This window comes from Onychostruthus taczanowskii, unplaced genomic scaffold (assembly GCF_017590055.1).
Source record: "Onychostruthus taczanowskii isolate IOZ18803 unplaced genomic scaffold, ASM1759005v1 scaffold2, whole genome shotgun sequence".
Taxonomy (NCBI): domain Eukaryota; kingdom Metazoa; phylum Chordata; class Aves; order Passeriformes; family Passeridae; genus Onychostruthus; species Onychostruthus taczanowskii.
The window spans coordinates 2,985,229-3,001,407 of record NW_024499239.1 but is presented as its reverse complement, the minus strand read 5'-3'; the positions used below and the strand labels follow the sequence as shown (position 1 = coordinate 3,001,407).

General features: G+C 37.7%; 2 protein-coding genes across 2 annotated transcripts in view; one reads left to right on the top strand and one right to left on the bottom strand.

Annotated features, from left to right (window-relative positions):
* Positions 1-16,179, top strand: part of PAICS (phosphoribosylaminoimidazole carboxylase and phosphoribosylaminoimidazolesuccinocarboxamide synthase) — a 40,449-nt gene that overhangs the window by 7,163 nt on the left and 17,107 nt on the right. The window contains exons 2-8 of the mRNA XM_041402968.1: positions 1,001-1,438; positions 2,465-2,554; positions 7,417-7,503; positions 10,091-10,162; positions 10,843-11,244; positions 12,596-12,661; positions 13,669-13,859. Of these exons, the coding sequence (XP_041258902.1) occupies positions 1,001-1,438; positions 2,465-2,554; positions 7,417-7,503; positions 10,091-10,162; positions 10,843-11,244; positions 12,596-12,661; positions 13,669-13,859 (1,346 nt within the window). The remainder of the gene's footprint in view (positions 1-1,000; positions 1,439-2,464; positions 2,555-7,416; positions 7,504-10,090; positions 10,163-10,842; positions 11,245-12,595; positions 12,662-13,668; positions 13,860-16,179) is intronic.
* Positions 1-16,179, bottom strand: part of PPAT (phosphoribosyl pyrophosphate amidotransferase) — a 42,096-nt gene that overhangs the window by 19,267 nt on the left and 6,650 nt on the right. The gene's annotated exons all lie outside the window — the stretch shown is intronic.

Genomic DNA, 16,179 nt, shown 5'->3' with positions numbered 1-16,179 from the left:
TGTAAAAACCTGTCAGTTACTGTGCATTTTCATGCTGCTTTATTTGATCATGCCCTGGAACTGGTTTTGAGTTTGTTTATTTGGGTTTAGTTATTTTTGCAAGGCTTTAGAAAATGCGTGAGAAATTCCTTTCCAAACTAGTCTTATAACCAAAACAAAATCTTAAAGCAAATTCATAAAGAGAAACAAGGAAACATTAAAAAACTAAAATATATAATATTTCAGTGTTTTAAATTATTGCATGAGGAGGCAACCTTTACCTCATAATGTTAAAAAATAAAGTTGTAGACCAGAGAAAATGCAAAAATATCTTAGTTTTGTAGAGTAAGACAACTCACAGATTTTCACTAAAAAAAACCAAATATTTTTGACTGCTCTCAGAAAGGTGCAGGTTCTGTGCCATGAGAACTGGGTTCTAGCACACAAATGTTTTACTTACGCAAAAGTCTCCATTCCTCTGCTCCCCACAGCTGGGGTGCTTTGTTAAGAAAGAAGGATCAGATTCATTAGATCCTTACCCAGGTTAAATCTCTCCATGTGTGTAAAAACGAAAGTATGGCATGAATGCAGAAAGTTAAGTCTTGATGCTAGTGTTAGTGACTTGGGGCCAATTTATTATTGTGCTCATGCAGCACATCCCATCTTCCCAACAGCTCTCTTCTCCTCTCTAATGTCTGAAGGACAAAGCAGCTCATCAGTTGTACCCAAAGGTCTTACAGGTAAAAATTCAGTGTATTAAGACACAGAAGAAAGAAATGTTCCTCTTAGATTAATTAAATGTACATGTGCTATCTTAAGATCTGTCTTCAAGTGAAAGCAAAAATTATATCAGAATTAACAAAAATGCTGACAAATTAATAACCAATCGCTTGATTTTAATGTCACCCTGCTCCATCTTCTAACAGTGTCCTTCATTCCCATTCTCTCTGTCCTTTCCCCACCCAACCACCCAATGCAGATAACAAGTATCTGTGTCTCTTCCCTCCCCGACACAATGCAGGTAATCCAGCATCAGCAGTAGAGGCTTCCAAACCACCGGCTCTCATTCCTACAGTAGCAAATGAAGGAGGAAAACACTGGACTGTTAATGAAGTCAGAGCTTTGATACGCATATGGTCAGACAAGAATATCCAGCAACAACTGGAGGGGACAGTGAGAAATAAAAGAATATTTGAACAGGTTGCTGCTAGACTGCAAAAGTTTGGAATTGACAGGGACTGGAAGCAGTGCAGGACAAAATATAAAAATCTGAAACATGAATACAAGAGTGTAAAAAGTGCCCAAGACTCAGGGAGTACGACTAAAAGTATGAAATTTTTTAATGAACTGGATGCTATTCTGGGGCACTGCACAATGGAACAAGCAAGTAAATCAGATAATGATGAAAGTGAGAGGCCTCCAGAATGGACAGAAGCAAAATCAGAAAAGGATTCCGTAGGTAAGTACTTCAACTACCAACATGTAATTTAAAATTTTTAGTTTTCCAGCACTAGAGAGACCTTAAAAAAACTCAAAAAGCACAAACAGAGAGATTAACTGATTGGCTGGTGTGGAAATACACAGAATAGAAATCTACTATTTTGTCCAGTAGTTTTGTATTTTGTTAAAGGTTCAGGTTATAGAGTTTCAGATTGAGTGATTTCCTTGTACTTATTTAAGAGAACTGAGAAGCAAAAAGAGAAAAAAAGATGAAGACATAGGATAAAATGATACAGAGAGACAATTCCAGTCAGAGTCATGTCAGGAGAGACTGTTTCCAGTTTAGATAACAGAAATGGATCAGAGAGATAGGCTACGTTACTGGAAAAATTAAGACATTGAGCAAAAGAAATCTATAGTAACAGATATTGGTTAAACAAATTAACATCTAAATTGTCTTTCTCTTATGGTCCCAAATAGCTCAGTTTGATTGGCCTTTGGAGCAAGACTCCCATACTAGTAAGATAGCAAAAGGAAAGGTGAAAATAGCAAAAGGAACAGCACTAAGAATGCTGGCAGAGCCTGCCTTTGGTTGTGGGTGGTTATTGACAATGGTAATGGATGATCAATGCAGAATTAGAGTAGACTGATGAACCTACACTACTCAAGAGTTAAAACATTTTTATTGGTATGCACAACCAGAAACATGCTTGTTGTTTTAAGAACAGAATTAAACATTAAACTTTTTGTTGAAGTGAGAGGGTGATAACTATGTTGGCCAAATGTAAGACTAGAAGTTAGTAAAGTAATGGGAGAAGTCAAGAAAAATATTACACAAGACAGTCTGGCTGAAAACTGTGAGAACATTTTGTGGGAAGATTCACTCTTCAGTTGCCGTTTCTAGATATTTTGCTAATACATCTACTTTGCCTGCTGAAGTAAAGAGCATCTGTGGCTGGATGGACTTTTTAATTTGACACACCACAGCTGTTCTTACAAAGTATAGAAATTTGGTGCCATAATTAACTGAGCATTATTTACACAGAAATGCCTGGAGACACAGGTGAAGAGGACTCTGTTAGTAATACATCAGAAGATCTACAGGTTGCAGATATAAAGAAAGTTTCTGATTCAGGTAATCTGAAAAGTCTTCTATTTTATATAAATACCTAAATTTAGTAAATTAAAATTAATTTCTAAAGTAAGCCCAAATTGTAATTACAAGTAGAAAATTCAGAGACCTAAAAAACCTAAAAGCAAGAGATAATGTCATAGAGATAACAATCACGTACTTATGTACACATTTACAATGTCCTGCTAAATTAGATAAAATCAGTCCAGTAAGTAATCATTTCAAAGACTTGTGACGCAGAATATAGAGAAGAAACTACTGGTTTAAGCAAGTTGAGTACAATGTCCTACTGCATGTACATTTACATATGTTGTTCCCAAGGATTAGAATTGTTCAGTCTCCTGGGCATGAACTAATAGAGCATCTCTTTCACAATACGTGATCAGGATATAATGGTGTAAATGCTCAGGTCAGGGGATGAAAACTTCATTAAGGAGTCTCACTGAACATGAAGGTCATATGCTCTGCTCTTTACAAAGAAATATTATGGTTTACATCTGAAAACAAATTTCATGGGAAGCAGAAGTTTCAGCTGGAGAAAAATGAAAGCCTCTCAGGCTGACAGGTTTTATTGTCCACAACAGAGCACCTCATGTTCTCTTTCAGTAGTGTGAGGCAGAACATGGTCTAAATTAAGCATTAAGGAGTAGTCTTACAGAATTTTAAATGGTATAATGTGAACTGGAAAGATTTTAATATCAAATTAAATTAGATTAAATCTGTTTTTTATATTCAATAGCAATTACATTATTAAATTTAAATTTACTAACAAATTAAAAAGAAAAGTGACCTTTTACCCGCTCACCATGGGCACTTGACACATTCCATGGAGAAAAACAGGTTGTCATGACAAGTGCATTGCCTATAGATACCTCATTTTCAGAGAGACAAATATGAAAGAAATAAACAGTATTTCGTGGAATCCAGTTAAGACTGCTTAAAAAATGTATTAAATTCAATTTCTTCCCACTGACAAGTAAAATTACTACATACACATGGACAGTGGTAAGACACTGTAGTAATGCAATGATTCAGCAGTGCTCCTTAACTGTCATCTGGCAGTTTTCAACCACCTGGTGCTACATAATATTGTAACTTCTTGGACTGCAGCCTTCCAAACAAGCTATTTAAAATTACGTTAAATGAATATTTCTAGTGAAGTTCTGAGTACAAATTTCTGTTATTTAAGATAAGTGTAGGTGTGAAGATATCTGTGGTTTACCTTGGTTACCATCTCCCTTTTCAAATATGTGTATTTTAATTTCATAGTGTCTTTGTTTCTGGGTAATTGTAAATGCAGTATGATTTTGTGGGGAAAAATTAAAATAGCGAGTGGTTCAAACGTGTCTGTGGCTCAGCCTATCCACTCTTAAGACTATTTTACAAACATCTGTGGGGAAAAAATCAAAACCACACTCCAAGGCAAAACCAACAAACAAGTTCAGTTTGCAAAATTCTTTCTCTCATTCCAAAACAAATAATACACACTCAAATAATTTTTTTGCAGGTGGTAAAATACACCTAGTGTTTAATTTTACTCATGGTGACATAAATAGGTATTGCATAAAGCAGAGAAAAGATGCACACTTTTTACATTACAGTATCATAGACACCCTTTTTTCTCTAATTGTGGTACATGCCTTTCCTAGACAGTCCAAGTAATTTTGAAGTGAGAAACTGGTAAGTAAAGAGATTGTATGTGGCTCTGTACTCATAAATACACACGCTGATAAATAGTGAAAAGGCACTGATACATTACATTGGTTGTTTGATATGAGTAATGTATCACAATCATTGGCATTTAGGATGTGACTTATTTTAAAAGCTCCTGCATATTCAACAGAACTTTTGTAGAAAAGTATTTCAGGCATGGAATTATTAAATTTATAGGTATTTGTGTGCCTTGAAAAAAGATCTGTAGAAAATCCCAATTTGGCATAAATGAGAATTTAGAAATTCTGTTAAACTCATATCTGGGTATCTTCCTTATCAGTATATGCAGTTAATCTACTCTGCAGCCAGAGCTGTATATGCACTTGCTCATATTCATACACATATGTATGAGTTAGCTGGGCAGGCATTGCTTTCTAGCAACTGCAGTTGCGTAAATGCACAGAAGATGCACGAGCTGCTTCAGACTGCATGTGCTTCTCATGTTCTTACACATGAATCTGAGTTAGGAGCCACAGTAACACGCACCACTGCCAGTCTTTATAAACAGCCTATCTGGGTTTGCCATACCTTTGTAAGAAAAATACTAAGGTGGTGTTAGTCAAAAGACAAATACACCAGTTTCAGAAGAACAACTAGTTATTTGATGTGCCATGGTATTGTTTTTCTCCTCTGCCCATATGAATTTGCTATTCAAAGAGCAGCAGATGCCCACCTGAGAAGGAGAAGACAAAGGTAAATAAACCCTCACAGCTCCTTGCACAGCCTGTCCTAGTTCCTGACATGTTGCTGTCAGCACTGCCCAGCTGGGGGAGCAGAAGGACCACAACAGTCCCCAGCCCGTGGTTTTTCAGCTAAAGCATCCTGTGATAGGCTGGGGACACTGCGGGTGGCTCTCTTTTGGCAAAACATACCCCCACACTGAATCGATCTGCAAATAAAACCTTATTTAGTCATTTTCACTGATGTTTTCAGTTTCGTGGGATCACTTTTAGTTGTTACTAAAAGTAACAAATCTGTTCAGAAGAGCCAATTACTTCAATCTATGCAATCTGTCAGTCCAAACTCCATGTACATTTCACTTGTGTCAGAATTAGCAGTACGACCACAAAGTGTATGTATAGTGTTTGATTAAAATTGAAGTGCTAGGGAACAACAGTGGAGATGAAAACAGGTTTCTAAGAAATACCAGTAGGCTGATGTTCTTAAAAATACCTACAGCAAGTACTTTATGTAAAACAAATTCCTTTCCTTGTCTTTATTAGGAGTTTTGATACTCCATACAATTTACTATATGTCCCTCTCAGAACAAATGTGGAGTAAGTAGTGACACTTCCAAGATACATTCCTCAGCAAGGGCTTTTTAAAAACCTGTTGTTTAAAGCTAAGATCTTAAGTAGGTACATACTCAGGCACTTAACACTGGCTTGAGCACTTGCTGCTGTGTGCAAGGAATTTTAAAATGTATAGGTATAAAGTCAAAAGATAATGTTTACATGCATATGCCCCAGGCTAGTGGTAAGCAGTGTTTCAGAGAAGTGCAAACCCAAAGTTCTTGATTATTCACTGCCTTAGCCTAGGCATATTTGGGCTGCAGACATAAAGTCTTAACTGAGCACCCACAGTTTTCTGTATCCACTCTCATAGTATGTATGACAGAGCAGCAACTTTGCAAATTGTTGGAGTGTAAACATAAGCCACACACTGAATATTTTCCCTAGTTTTAACATATCCCAATTCCCTTTTACACTATTCAAGACACACATGAGAGTAAGGATTAGGAGACAAATTACTAATCTTGCCTTGTGAGCCAGAAAACAAGATAATTAAGATGCTGACAGAGTGCCAAAAGAGAACAGAGCTTGTATCAGTCTGAGTGGGTGAAAGGAAAGACTGTGACAGCATTGCTCGGGTGGCCTTGTGAGCAGTGTTTCAAACACAAAGTAGAGATTAAGCATATTTGCTGGCAACTGTCTATAGCTTCACTAACAATTCAGATGGAGTCACTGTGTTTTATCCATGCCAGAAACTGTCGATGGCTTGTTCTGTTTGGCTCAGTCCTACTGTTCTTGTGCCCTCCCTCCAAAACTCTGAAAAGTGCCTTAGAAAAAAAGCCAGACTCCCTACCCACATTCCTGGCTCACAAAAAAAAAAAAAAAAAAAAAAAAAAAACCACCACGTGATGCTAGTGACATCATACAGAAAAAAAAAAAAAAAAAAAAAAAACACAACCACGTGATGCTAGTGACATCATAAAGAACACCTGATGCAAACAAAGCTGTATTGATCTGGGGGTAATTTTTAATAAAATGGCTCTAGATTAAACTTTATTGCTCAATGTTTAGGGGCAATATTCTTGAATGGACTGAGAACAGGCTGGGAGCCAGAAAACTGCTGGCATTGATGCAGAATGTGGCCTTCACCATTTAATCTCTGTAGAGCAGTGTCCTCACCGGGAAGCAAGGATCAGCAAGACCACTTGCATCATCCACCTGCCCATACCTCTGTCCTAGGGCAGAGGGGTGGAATTTTCCCTTAACACCAGCGGGCCAATGGCAGAGGAGTGGAGATCTCCTCCCTATGGAAGGGAGCCCAGGGACACCTCTGTCACCCAGCTGTGTGATGTAAACCCTTGCAAACTGCAGCAGCAGAGATGATCTCGGGACAGACTTTAGTACATTCTCTCCATTAGGCAAGCAGCCTTACAGATCAATTGTCTAATCACAGCACTCTGATGTGTCAGGGTCCCTTGCTCCTTTTTGGGGCTAATTCAAACACTCTTAGCATCAGTCACTTGGGAGTCTTTCAATAATTTCAGTATACATTACACCCTTGATGCAAGTCACTGTCTTGCCTGTTCTGCTGCACGAACATTTGTCAGTAACTAGATACCTTACACCCACCATCAGTGAACCATTCTACAAATTCTGATCCAGGTTAAAATAACTTAAGAGTTTGCACACGTAACCCATAAACTTATGTACTGCAGCTGTTATGTGATGTTCTGGATTTACTTCATAAGCATGTACACTCTGTTCTTAAGCCTATTACTGCAGATAAATGGCAGCTTTAATGTATTAAGAGAGGAAATCTTTAACAGTAGTTATCAGCAGCATTCTGAGTAGGTGGTTCTCAAGACATCACTCAAGACGTGTTTAGTTAATAAGAACTCTGTAAATTATTGTTTTTTACAGAAATCCTAGAAGATGAGGGGGACTTAGCCAACTCCACACCAGCAGCTCTGGAAGCTACACAAATAAAGAAGGAGACAATTGATATAGGTAGGTCAGGACTTTGTCATGATAGTTTTAACAGGACATTCTACTTTACTGGGCATTGCAGATTCGAAAGGCTCATGTGTTATTGCAGCAAATTATACTTGTTCTACTTCTAGGTTATGATAAATTATGGGTTTTGTTTGATTTCATAGTGCAGAAATGTATGAACACTTATTTATCCTTCCCATAATTATAAAAAAATCTTATTTTCCCAGACAACATGCTCCTTTTTATGATGAGTATGGTTAGTCTGCAATTGATTGTGACACAAATATGGTTTTTCTTACACAGTTGCTAGAGAGGATAAAATGGAAAGGTAAATAGCTGTCTCAGAAACTCAGAACATTTTATACATCATCTGTATTTTCAAACTATTCATGACCACATTAAGTATTAGGTGATTTACTATCAAGCAATTTTCATATATATATTCTGAACTGTTTTAAATATAAAACTGAAATCAGCACCTCAGCAATATGCAGATATCATATATTCGATGATAAGTGATCAGGAGAAGATTTGTTTTGTTTAAAATGTTAAAATTTAACATTAGAACACAGCAGGGATACTAATATTCTGGAATAAATGAGCATAAAACCATAGATTATAATGAAAAAAAGACATCAGAGGAAATCATGATGGCATTGAAATACAGTGACCTGACACCCTGGATCAAAATATTCATTACAGTAATGCTGTTTGTATGCAGAAGTTAATAGAAAAAAAAAAATCAATTTCAGTCATTGTCTGAACAGAAATTCTTTGGCCTTTGAAAGTTTCTACCATAAGAATATTTCTATTGTATGCATCAGGCATATTCCAGGCAAGAGCTTCCTTTGCAGCAATTATGTTATCTGTAGTTTGGATGTTGAGACATCCTATGCTAGACACCCTTTACAACTGCTTGCATTGGCTGATCTTGATCGTGAAAGACAACTGCAGGGACACTGAGGACATCAGAGCAATGCCATCATAACAATGACACACAAGAACACAAGTGACACTGAGGATAAAGTAAATCTGTGACCCTGAAAGCTGAGACATAGCAAGGTCACACGAATGCAAAGTGAAGAATAAAATGTTATGCAGCTCAGCTGACTGCCTCATAAACACAAACTCCCTATCATATAATATCCAACTGAACACAGTAATCATGCAAGTCAGCACTACACAAGTGCCACTGCCAAAGACAGGAAGAGATCAGAGAGCCAGTATGATTGAGAGAATGAGCACAGAAATGGAAGCCATGGGGAGGCTGGTTAATGGTTTGAAAAAGAAAGGAATCTCTCAAGAACCTAGGAGTAGACCTACAGCTCTGTTTTGGCCCATTTCCATCCAACAGCTGCTGGTGTTAAGGAAAACGCAAGAATTTTCTCAAGAGTTATAGGGTGCCTGTTAATGAGAAAACCCATTTTTTTTCTAGTATCCCAAGTAAATCACATACACATGCTGATGAGAGTATGATGTCCAAGTTTTCCACAGGTACAAAATATATTCTTGCACACAGCTTATGAAAAACAAGTGTTTGCCAAATGACTGAAGAGACAACAAGTTATAGAACAAATATGAATTCCAAGCACTAGTTTGTGCATATATTGGCAAGTACCATTATAGAAAGCACATCAAATGAATATGCTATTTACAAAGAATCTTTATTTCTGACAGAGCCTAAGTAAGCACTCAGCTTTTCATAACATAAAAGGAATATTTATTTCTACCCTTTACCAAAACCAGTATTGAAGATAATTAGTCTACGACATCGCCCACTGTGGGATGGAGTGGGATGGCTATAAACTTTGCAGAAGGGACAGGGAAGGAAGGAGAGACTGTGGGGTACCCTGCATGTTAGAGAGTGTTTCATTGTCTAGAGCTCATGATGGTGACAATAGTGTTGAGGATGTATGGGTAAGAATCAGGAGAAGGCAACAAGGCAGGTGTCCTGGTGGGAGTCTGTGTTTGACCTCCCAACCAGGGCAAAGAGGCAGCTGAAATATTTCATAAGCAGCTGGGACAAGTCTCACAGTCACTGGCCCTTGGGGGGGACTTCAGGTGACCAGATATCTGCTGGAAATACAACACAGCAGAGGACACAGCCCATGAAGGTTCTTGGAGTGTGTAGCTGACAACTGCCTGACACAGCTGATGAAGGAGCCAACTAGGGAAGGTACCCACTGGACCTGGTGTTTGTGTACAGTGAAGGACTGGTGGTGGCTGGAGCCTCTTGGCAACCACAGTCACAAAATGGCAGTGTTTTCAGTTCTTGGTGAAGTAAGGAGGGAACACAGCAGAACTGTCACCTTGGACTTGAGCAGTGGAGTCACTGTCCCTGCAGGGATTTAAATGTAGATGTCGCACTTAGGGATGTGGTTTACTGGTGGACTTGGCAATGTTAAGTCCATCCCAAATGATTAGTGCTTCCATCCTAAATGATTCCATGATTCTGTGATTCTTCAACTCTATAACTAATGGGTTAGACTGAGGGCTTAGGACACTTTAAGGTGGAAATAGGTGTTTCCTACAGAGGATGACAATAATACTAGCAATTTGGTTGTCCAAATCCAAATCTATTTAAAACTGTGTGTTTCTGTAGATGATGATTCTATAAGCACTACCTCAGAAGACAGATCTTGTACACCAGTAGCAAAACAGATGGTTGGGACAGGTGAGTATGAATTTCCATGCATTTATTATGAAATAAATCACATTTTATTTTCAGTACCAAAGCTGGAGCAATCAGATCTCTACTGTATAAACACAGCTCTACTTTTCTGCTCCTGATTCCATTCTAGCTTTATTAGTAAACTTAAAAATTAGTTTCATAGCTCTTTTCCTTTCATGAGCAAAGCCTGTATTCACACTGTAGTTCAACTTTGCCTTCTACACAATCTAATGAGCAACATCTGCCTACTTCTGACTATTTTCGAGTCTGAAGATTTTTTTTCTTCTGTTGAATCCCAAGTAGCCTTTTCATTTGCACATTGCCATTTTAATTTGTAAAGCTTAATGATTACTGCTTTTCTACATAACACTTGGATACATCTGTCTTTAATTTCACAACAACAGTGGCACAATTATAATCACAAAATGTTGAATTTTAGATGCCTTGGAGAAACAAGAGATTCCACTTGCTACATATTTTGCATACTTAAGAGAAAACAATTGTGTACAGATACTAAAATTAGAAAATATTAAAAATATAAATATATAAAATATATAAAAGATTAGAATATATAAAACATTAATCATTAACTGATTATCAGTTGCAATTATGCTTTCATATATGTATCTTTAGCATGCATTTATAGCATTTACAGTTAGTTGTTTTTTTATTTATATTTTCAGACAATCACATTCCCTTAGAAGAAGCACAAAATCACTTTAAAGTTATTACAGTTAACGATACTGGAGCAGGAAAACACTGGAGTGATAATGAAGTTAGGGCTCTGATAAACATATGGTCAGATGAAAAGATACAACAAATGCTTGAAGGGGCCACAAGAAATAAAGAAATATTTGAGGAAATTGCCAGAAGATTAATGAAACGTGGTATAGACAGAGACTGGAAACAATGTCGCACAAAGTACAAGAACCTAAAATATGAATACCGTGCACTGCAGAAAGAAAATGAGCATCTTGGAAATCCCAGGAGAAAAATGAGATTTTATGATGAAGTTGACTGTATCTTAAGAAGACAGCCTCTGGGAACCTCAGGCTGGGGATGTGAAAGCTCAAGTCTCCTATCAGGTACTAAAAACTTCAGCGATGTGAAAAAGTGCCTCAAGTGAACTTTCTAAAGTCACATGTTTGAGCCATGTGAAATGTGTGGCCAGGAATGGGGAGGGAAAATAACTGGGGAAGCTGTATTTGCATGGTCACATAGGGAAAACTCAGGAAACTCAAGTGGTCTAAACAGATGTGTAGAAGTGAGAATATTAGCAAAAAGTGAAAGCACTGAAGCATTCAGTGTTACTGGAGAATCTGCTTTTGAAAGCCTAAGTGACCTACATTGAAATCGTGCTAGAACACATGGCAGGTTTTAGAGGTCATACAGCAGGCATGTGAAGTCTGATGGATAGAGTGCTGCAAGCTCATGCTGTTTGGAACTGTAGAAGTCAGTAGCAATCAAGCCAAGTGCCTGGACTCCAAAAACCCCAAAGTATACTATTGCAATACACACCGCAGTCGAGAGAGAGAAATCCAGGACAGTGATGGTTATTTGAGCACTTGTAATAATTTTATTAATTTTGCTAAAGCACATTCAATTTTCAATATAGAGTTTGCTTCTATCTTTGTATCAAAAACCTTCTGATCTAGGAACCACAAAGCTAATCTTGTGTCTGGTGTTCTTGTGACTGGCCAACTGCTTCAGACCTCAGGGCACCTGCCCCTGATCCAGGCAGATTAAGTGCACTCATAGAAGTAACTGAACCTCTGCAATTTAAGGTTCAGTGACTTAAGGTAAAGCAGAACTAGTTGTGATTGTTCTCAATATGTTAAATAGTTATCAACAGCACAAATGTTAGTTGAGGACTTGCACCATTTCTGCAGCAAAGGCCAGGTGAACGGCTTGAGCAGAAACCAGCCTTAAGCCAGCTGTCCTCAGTCAAGAATCAGAGCCCTAATGTGGTATCCAAGGGCATCAACCAGTAGTGCATTAGTTGCAGCTGGAATGACAGCCATAGAGCTGTGGGATGATAGTTCTCCCCTGCCTCAGTCTTATGCTCAATCACATTCTCAAGACATGCATTTTCTTCCAAATACAGAAACTGAATATATTACTGCTTGTTTCTACTCTCCATGAGTGGGATATGTCAACACCAAGAATGTTGGCAACACCAACAACCAACCTGGCTGTTTTATGTTTTAGCATGCTGGGAAAGGACTGTGTAATCTGTGAATGCTGATGCAGTGGCCAGTAAAACAATAACCTTTCAGAAAAGAAGTTTCAGTTATTAATCTGTTTGAGGCATCTGCCAAATAAATGTGTCTTGTCCTAGGGTATTTGCTTTTGTAGTATAAAACCTTTTGGTGTGTGACTGACTGTGCCATGAGAATCTCGACAAAAGCCTTAGTCACCTTGTTCTTCCCTTCTAAGTTTCAGTGGGAGATGCTACAGCAAACACAGGATCTTTGAGTACCAAGAGAAAAACATGGAATGATGGTAAGAGCCCCTGACTTTTAAAAGCATCTATACACTGCTGTTGAATTGGATGCCAGATTCTTATATCCAGTATTCAAACAGTTAAAAAAACCATAATCCTAGAACTTAACACCAAGCTCCAAACCACCATTCTCCTCTCACCAACAACAACCAGCAAAAAGAAGAGTTCTGATAAAAATGTAGGCCTAAGGAAAATTGCAATTTATTTATTTCAGTCCTCATCCCTGGTATAAATGAGGTAAACATCAGGAAAAAACTTACTTGATTTATAAGAATCATATGAAAAGAAAACATAGTATTTAAAAAACAAAATGTCTCAATTGTGTTGCTTAAGGGAAAGTAGGGACAGGCAGTCATGGATGTGATTTCCTCATATTACACTACACTGTAAACACGTCTAACGTGTTGTACACAAGAAAACAGGTTAAGACAGGTGTGTCAAAGACAAGATAGAATAGAGAACCATGAAGAGAGAAAAATGATGAGAAGGATAGGAATATGTGGCATGTGATCTGATATGGGGAAGGTCAGCAGCTGATTTTTCTTCCTGCAAAACTGACAGGCCCTAAATAAAATCAAACAATGAGGAACAAAAAACTTAGTTTTAAGGAGCTCACCACTATTTTTAATACTAAAATGATATCTACAGACAGAGGAAGAGATCTGAACATTACATTTTTTATTTCAACCTGTTTAGTTCACCACCACAAACTGTACTAACTTTGTATTTAATCCCTCTGTGTGATTAAATTGCCTATTATGAAAGTACCTTTTGGAGAGAGCTGTAGCTAGGCAAAACTGAAAGTTTGAGATATAAGTGATTTTTACAGGGTCTGCTGCATTCCTACTCTCCATTATACAATGATCCCTTATACAACAGCAGGCAATGCCTGCCAAAAGAGCAGATCAGAAGAACAGCTTTAGGAAAATCCAGCATGTGCTAAACTTCAGTGTCAGCAGTTCATTGACTTGTGCACTCTAACCACATACTTTGCTTTTGTCCACAGAGGTGTCACCTGTTCCACTTAAGAAAAGTGCATCTGAAAACACCATACTCCACTTCCAAAAACTATTAACAGAGAGAGTGCACACAGTAACAGAAGGCAAAAAGTTACTGTTTGAAAGGCTTTGTAAGCAGGAAGAAATGCAAGACCTCAACAGAACACAGCTGTATACTGATCCATCAGCCATACAACAGGTTGGTTTCATGAACTTTCTATGAAATTAACATGCAAATAGATTCTGTCAGGTAGCATGAAATGAAATACTTAAGCATATAGGTTACCCACATGAGTACATGCTTGCTTCCCTTTAATATAATCACCTTCAGTGATTTACACTAAAACAAGGTGTCAGTTTCCATCATAATCTTTTACTATGAGCTTTGATTGTCAGTTAGTCAATATATGACCTCTACCTTGGTCACCTACATGCCACAATTAACAGCCATAATTGAAAGAAAATAATACTTTAACTCATCAAAGAAAACATGTGCAGTTGAAATTTCATCCCATCATTTCCAGTTACCATCTCCATGGTCTTCCTAACAAGTTAGTCCTCTGCAATTAACCAAACAGTTGAAGCCATAGGAGAATTTTGGTTAGGCAGGGCTGGTGGGGAAAATACAACTCTTAACTCCTTAACCAGCATTTACCCTGGGTCAAGGTACTGGGCAATTTACTCAGCAAGGGGTCTGTTATGTCCAGTAACCCACAGAAAACACAGAAAGAGAGCAGGGAACAATGACATGCATGACATGCTACGAGACAAATGCCATACCATAACTTATTCTGCAAAATCCTACTAGCCACTATTTCATTTTGTGGTTGTCTAAGTACTTTATGTTCTATTACATTTGCAGGGTTTTTTTTTCAGTGTATTCCAGCAAAACAACTTTCTGTGTTGTCAAACAGTCAAGTCCTTATTGCAGCAGCAAGAGCCACCAGGTTACTTACACACAGAGGCCTAAATTCCATCCAAGTCCCTCTTCATAAAACTTTACATAAAAATATTACTGGATATAATGCATTATTTCCTGCTCTATGCCTAATTATTTCCTAGTCAGTTCTTTCATGAGAGACATTATGAAGGCAAATACTTTCCACCAAGGCGGATTTAATCTGCCATTTGACTAGCATTTTTAAAACAATTCTAAGAAGTTAGGAGAGAGATCCCTGGAAAATAATAGTTTTTTGATCACGATAATTTATACAGTGACATGGATATACAATTTTCTCAGTGTATGCTTATCTACCACTTTTCACATTTTACACTGATTTCTCAGTATAAACCTTCTTTGGTTTGTAATACTGTCACCGAAACTATCATTTCCAACAATACTAGTATCATCACTGGTTTATGAATCTTTCTTCTCTCTCTCTTTACAATGGATTGGTTCAAAGGTACATCCTTGAACTTGCATTGTATTCCTTGCATTCAGAAGTGTTGTCTTTGGAAGGCGTACAAGGTTTGCCCCTGCTATCACAGCAGTCAGGTATCCCTATAGAACATGCTGAATCAGCTGAAGACCTCACCATTTCCACACCACTAAAATCACAGGTTTCTCCTTCCACATGTGAAGCAGAAAAACATGTGACCCAAGCCTAATTCACACCAGTACATTTAAAAGTTTAGTTCAATTATGATTTAATTTTTTTGCAGTAACTGTACTGAAATAATTTGGGTAATTTATATGTTTTGCTCTACCTTCTCTGTTTCATGAATGCAAGGCTGAAATTGACTTGATAACTCATTCCAACTGGAAGATTCCCCTTTTCTCCATGCTACTCTGAGTAATCCAGTTCTTGCTGGATGCCCTATAAACCAGTTCATCTCATTAACACAAGACTAGTTCATCTAGTAAGAAAAAACCCAAAATGTGTTTTCTGTGCAAGTTGAAGTAACTCAGCAAGTTCCCAGATGTGCCAGGACTAACTCTGAACAGCTGAAAAGTATTTTTTGTTGCAGTGTGCCTCTCCTTTTAGAAGAAATACTAGCTTGAGGAAAGCAGTTAGCACTGCAGAGATGACAAACTTCACTTTAAATTCTGCATGATGCACAATACAAATCTTTCCAAATCTTGCTGTCACTCAGTACAATGACCCAAAAAAAATCCTTTATCTCCTTCCAGAAAGTAAAAAATAAAGACTTTTAATTCATTAAAATCAGCAGACCTTTCAAGGATATGTATCTGTTTTTAAATGCTGATATTCAGGTGAGAACAACACAAGAGCACTGAGGCAAACAACTTGCTGAATTCTTAGCAGGTCAGAGAAGAGAATTGCAGAGCACACTTGCAGTCTACTTGGAAATGGTTCATGTCAACACTAGGTGGTAGACATGAAGCAAGAACTGACAGAAAAAAAAAAAAGAACACAAGAACACAAGTGTGTTTACTTTCCAAGTAAAGGGTTTTTTCCCCTCAGAAAACTTTTCAGAGAGCAGGATTTATCTGACAAACAAATGTCCAAAGAAGGTGGACTTCCCTTTGTGTGGAATTTCTCTTCTATTCTGCTTTG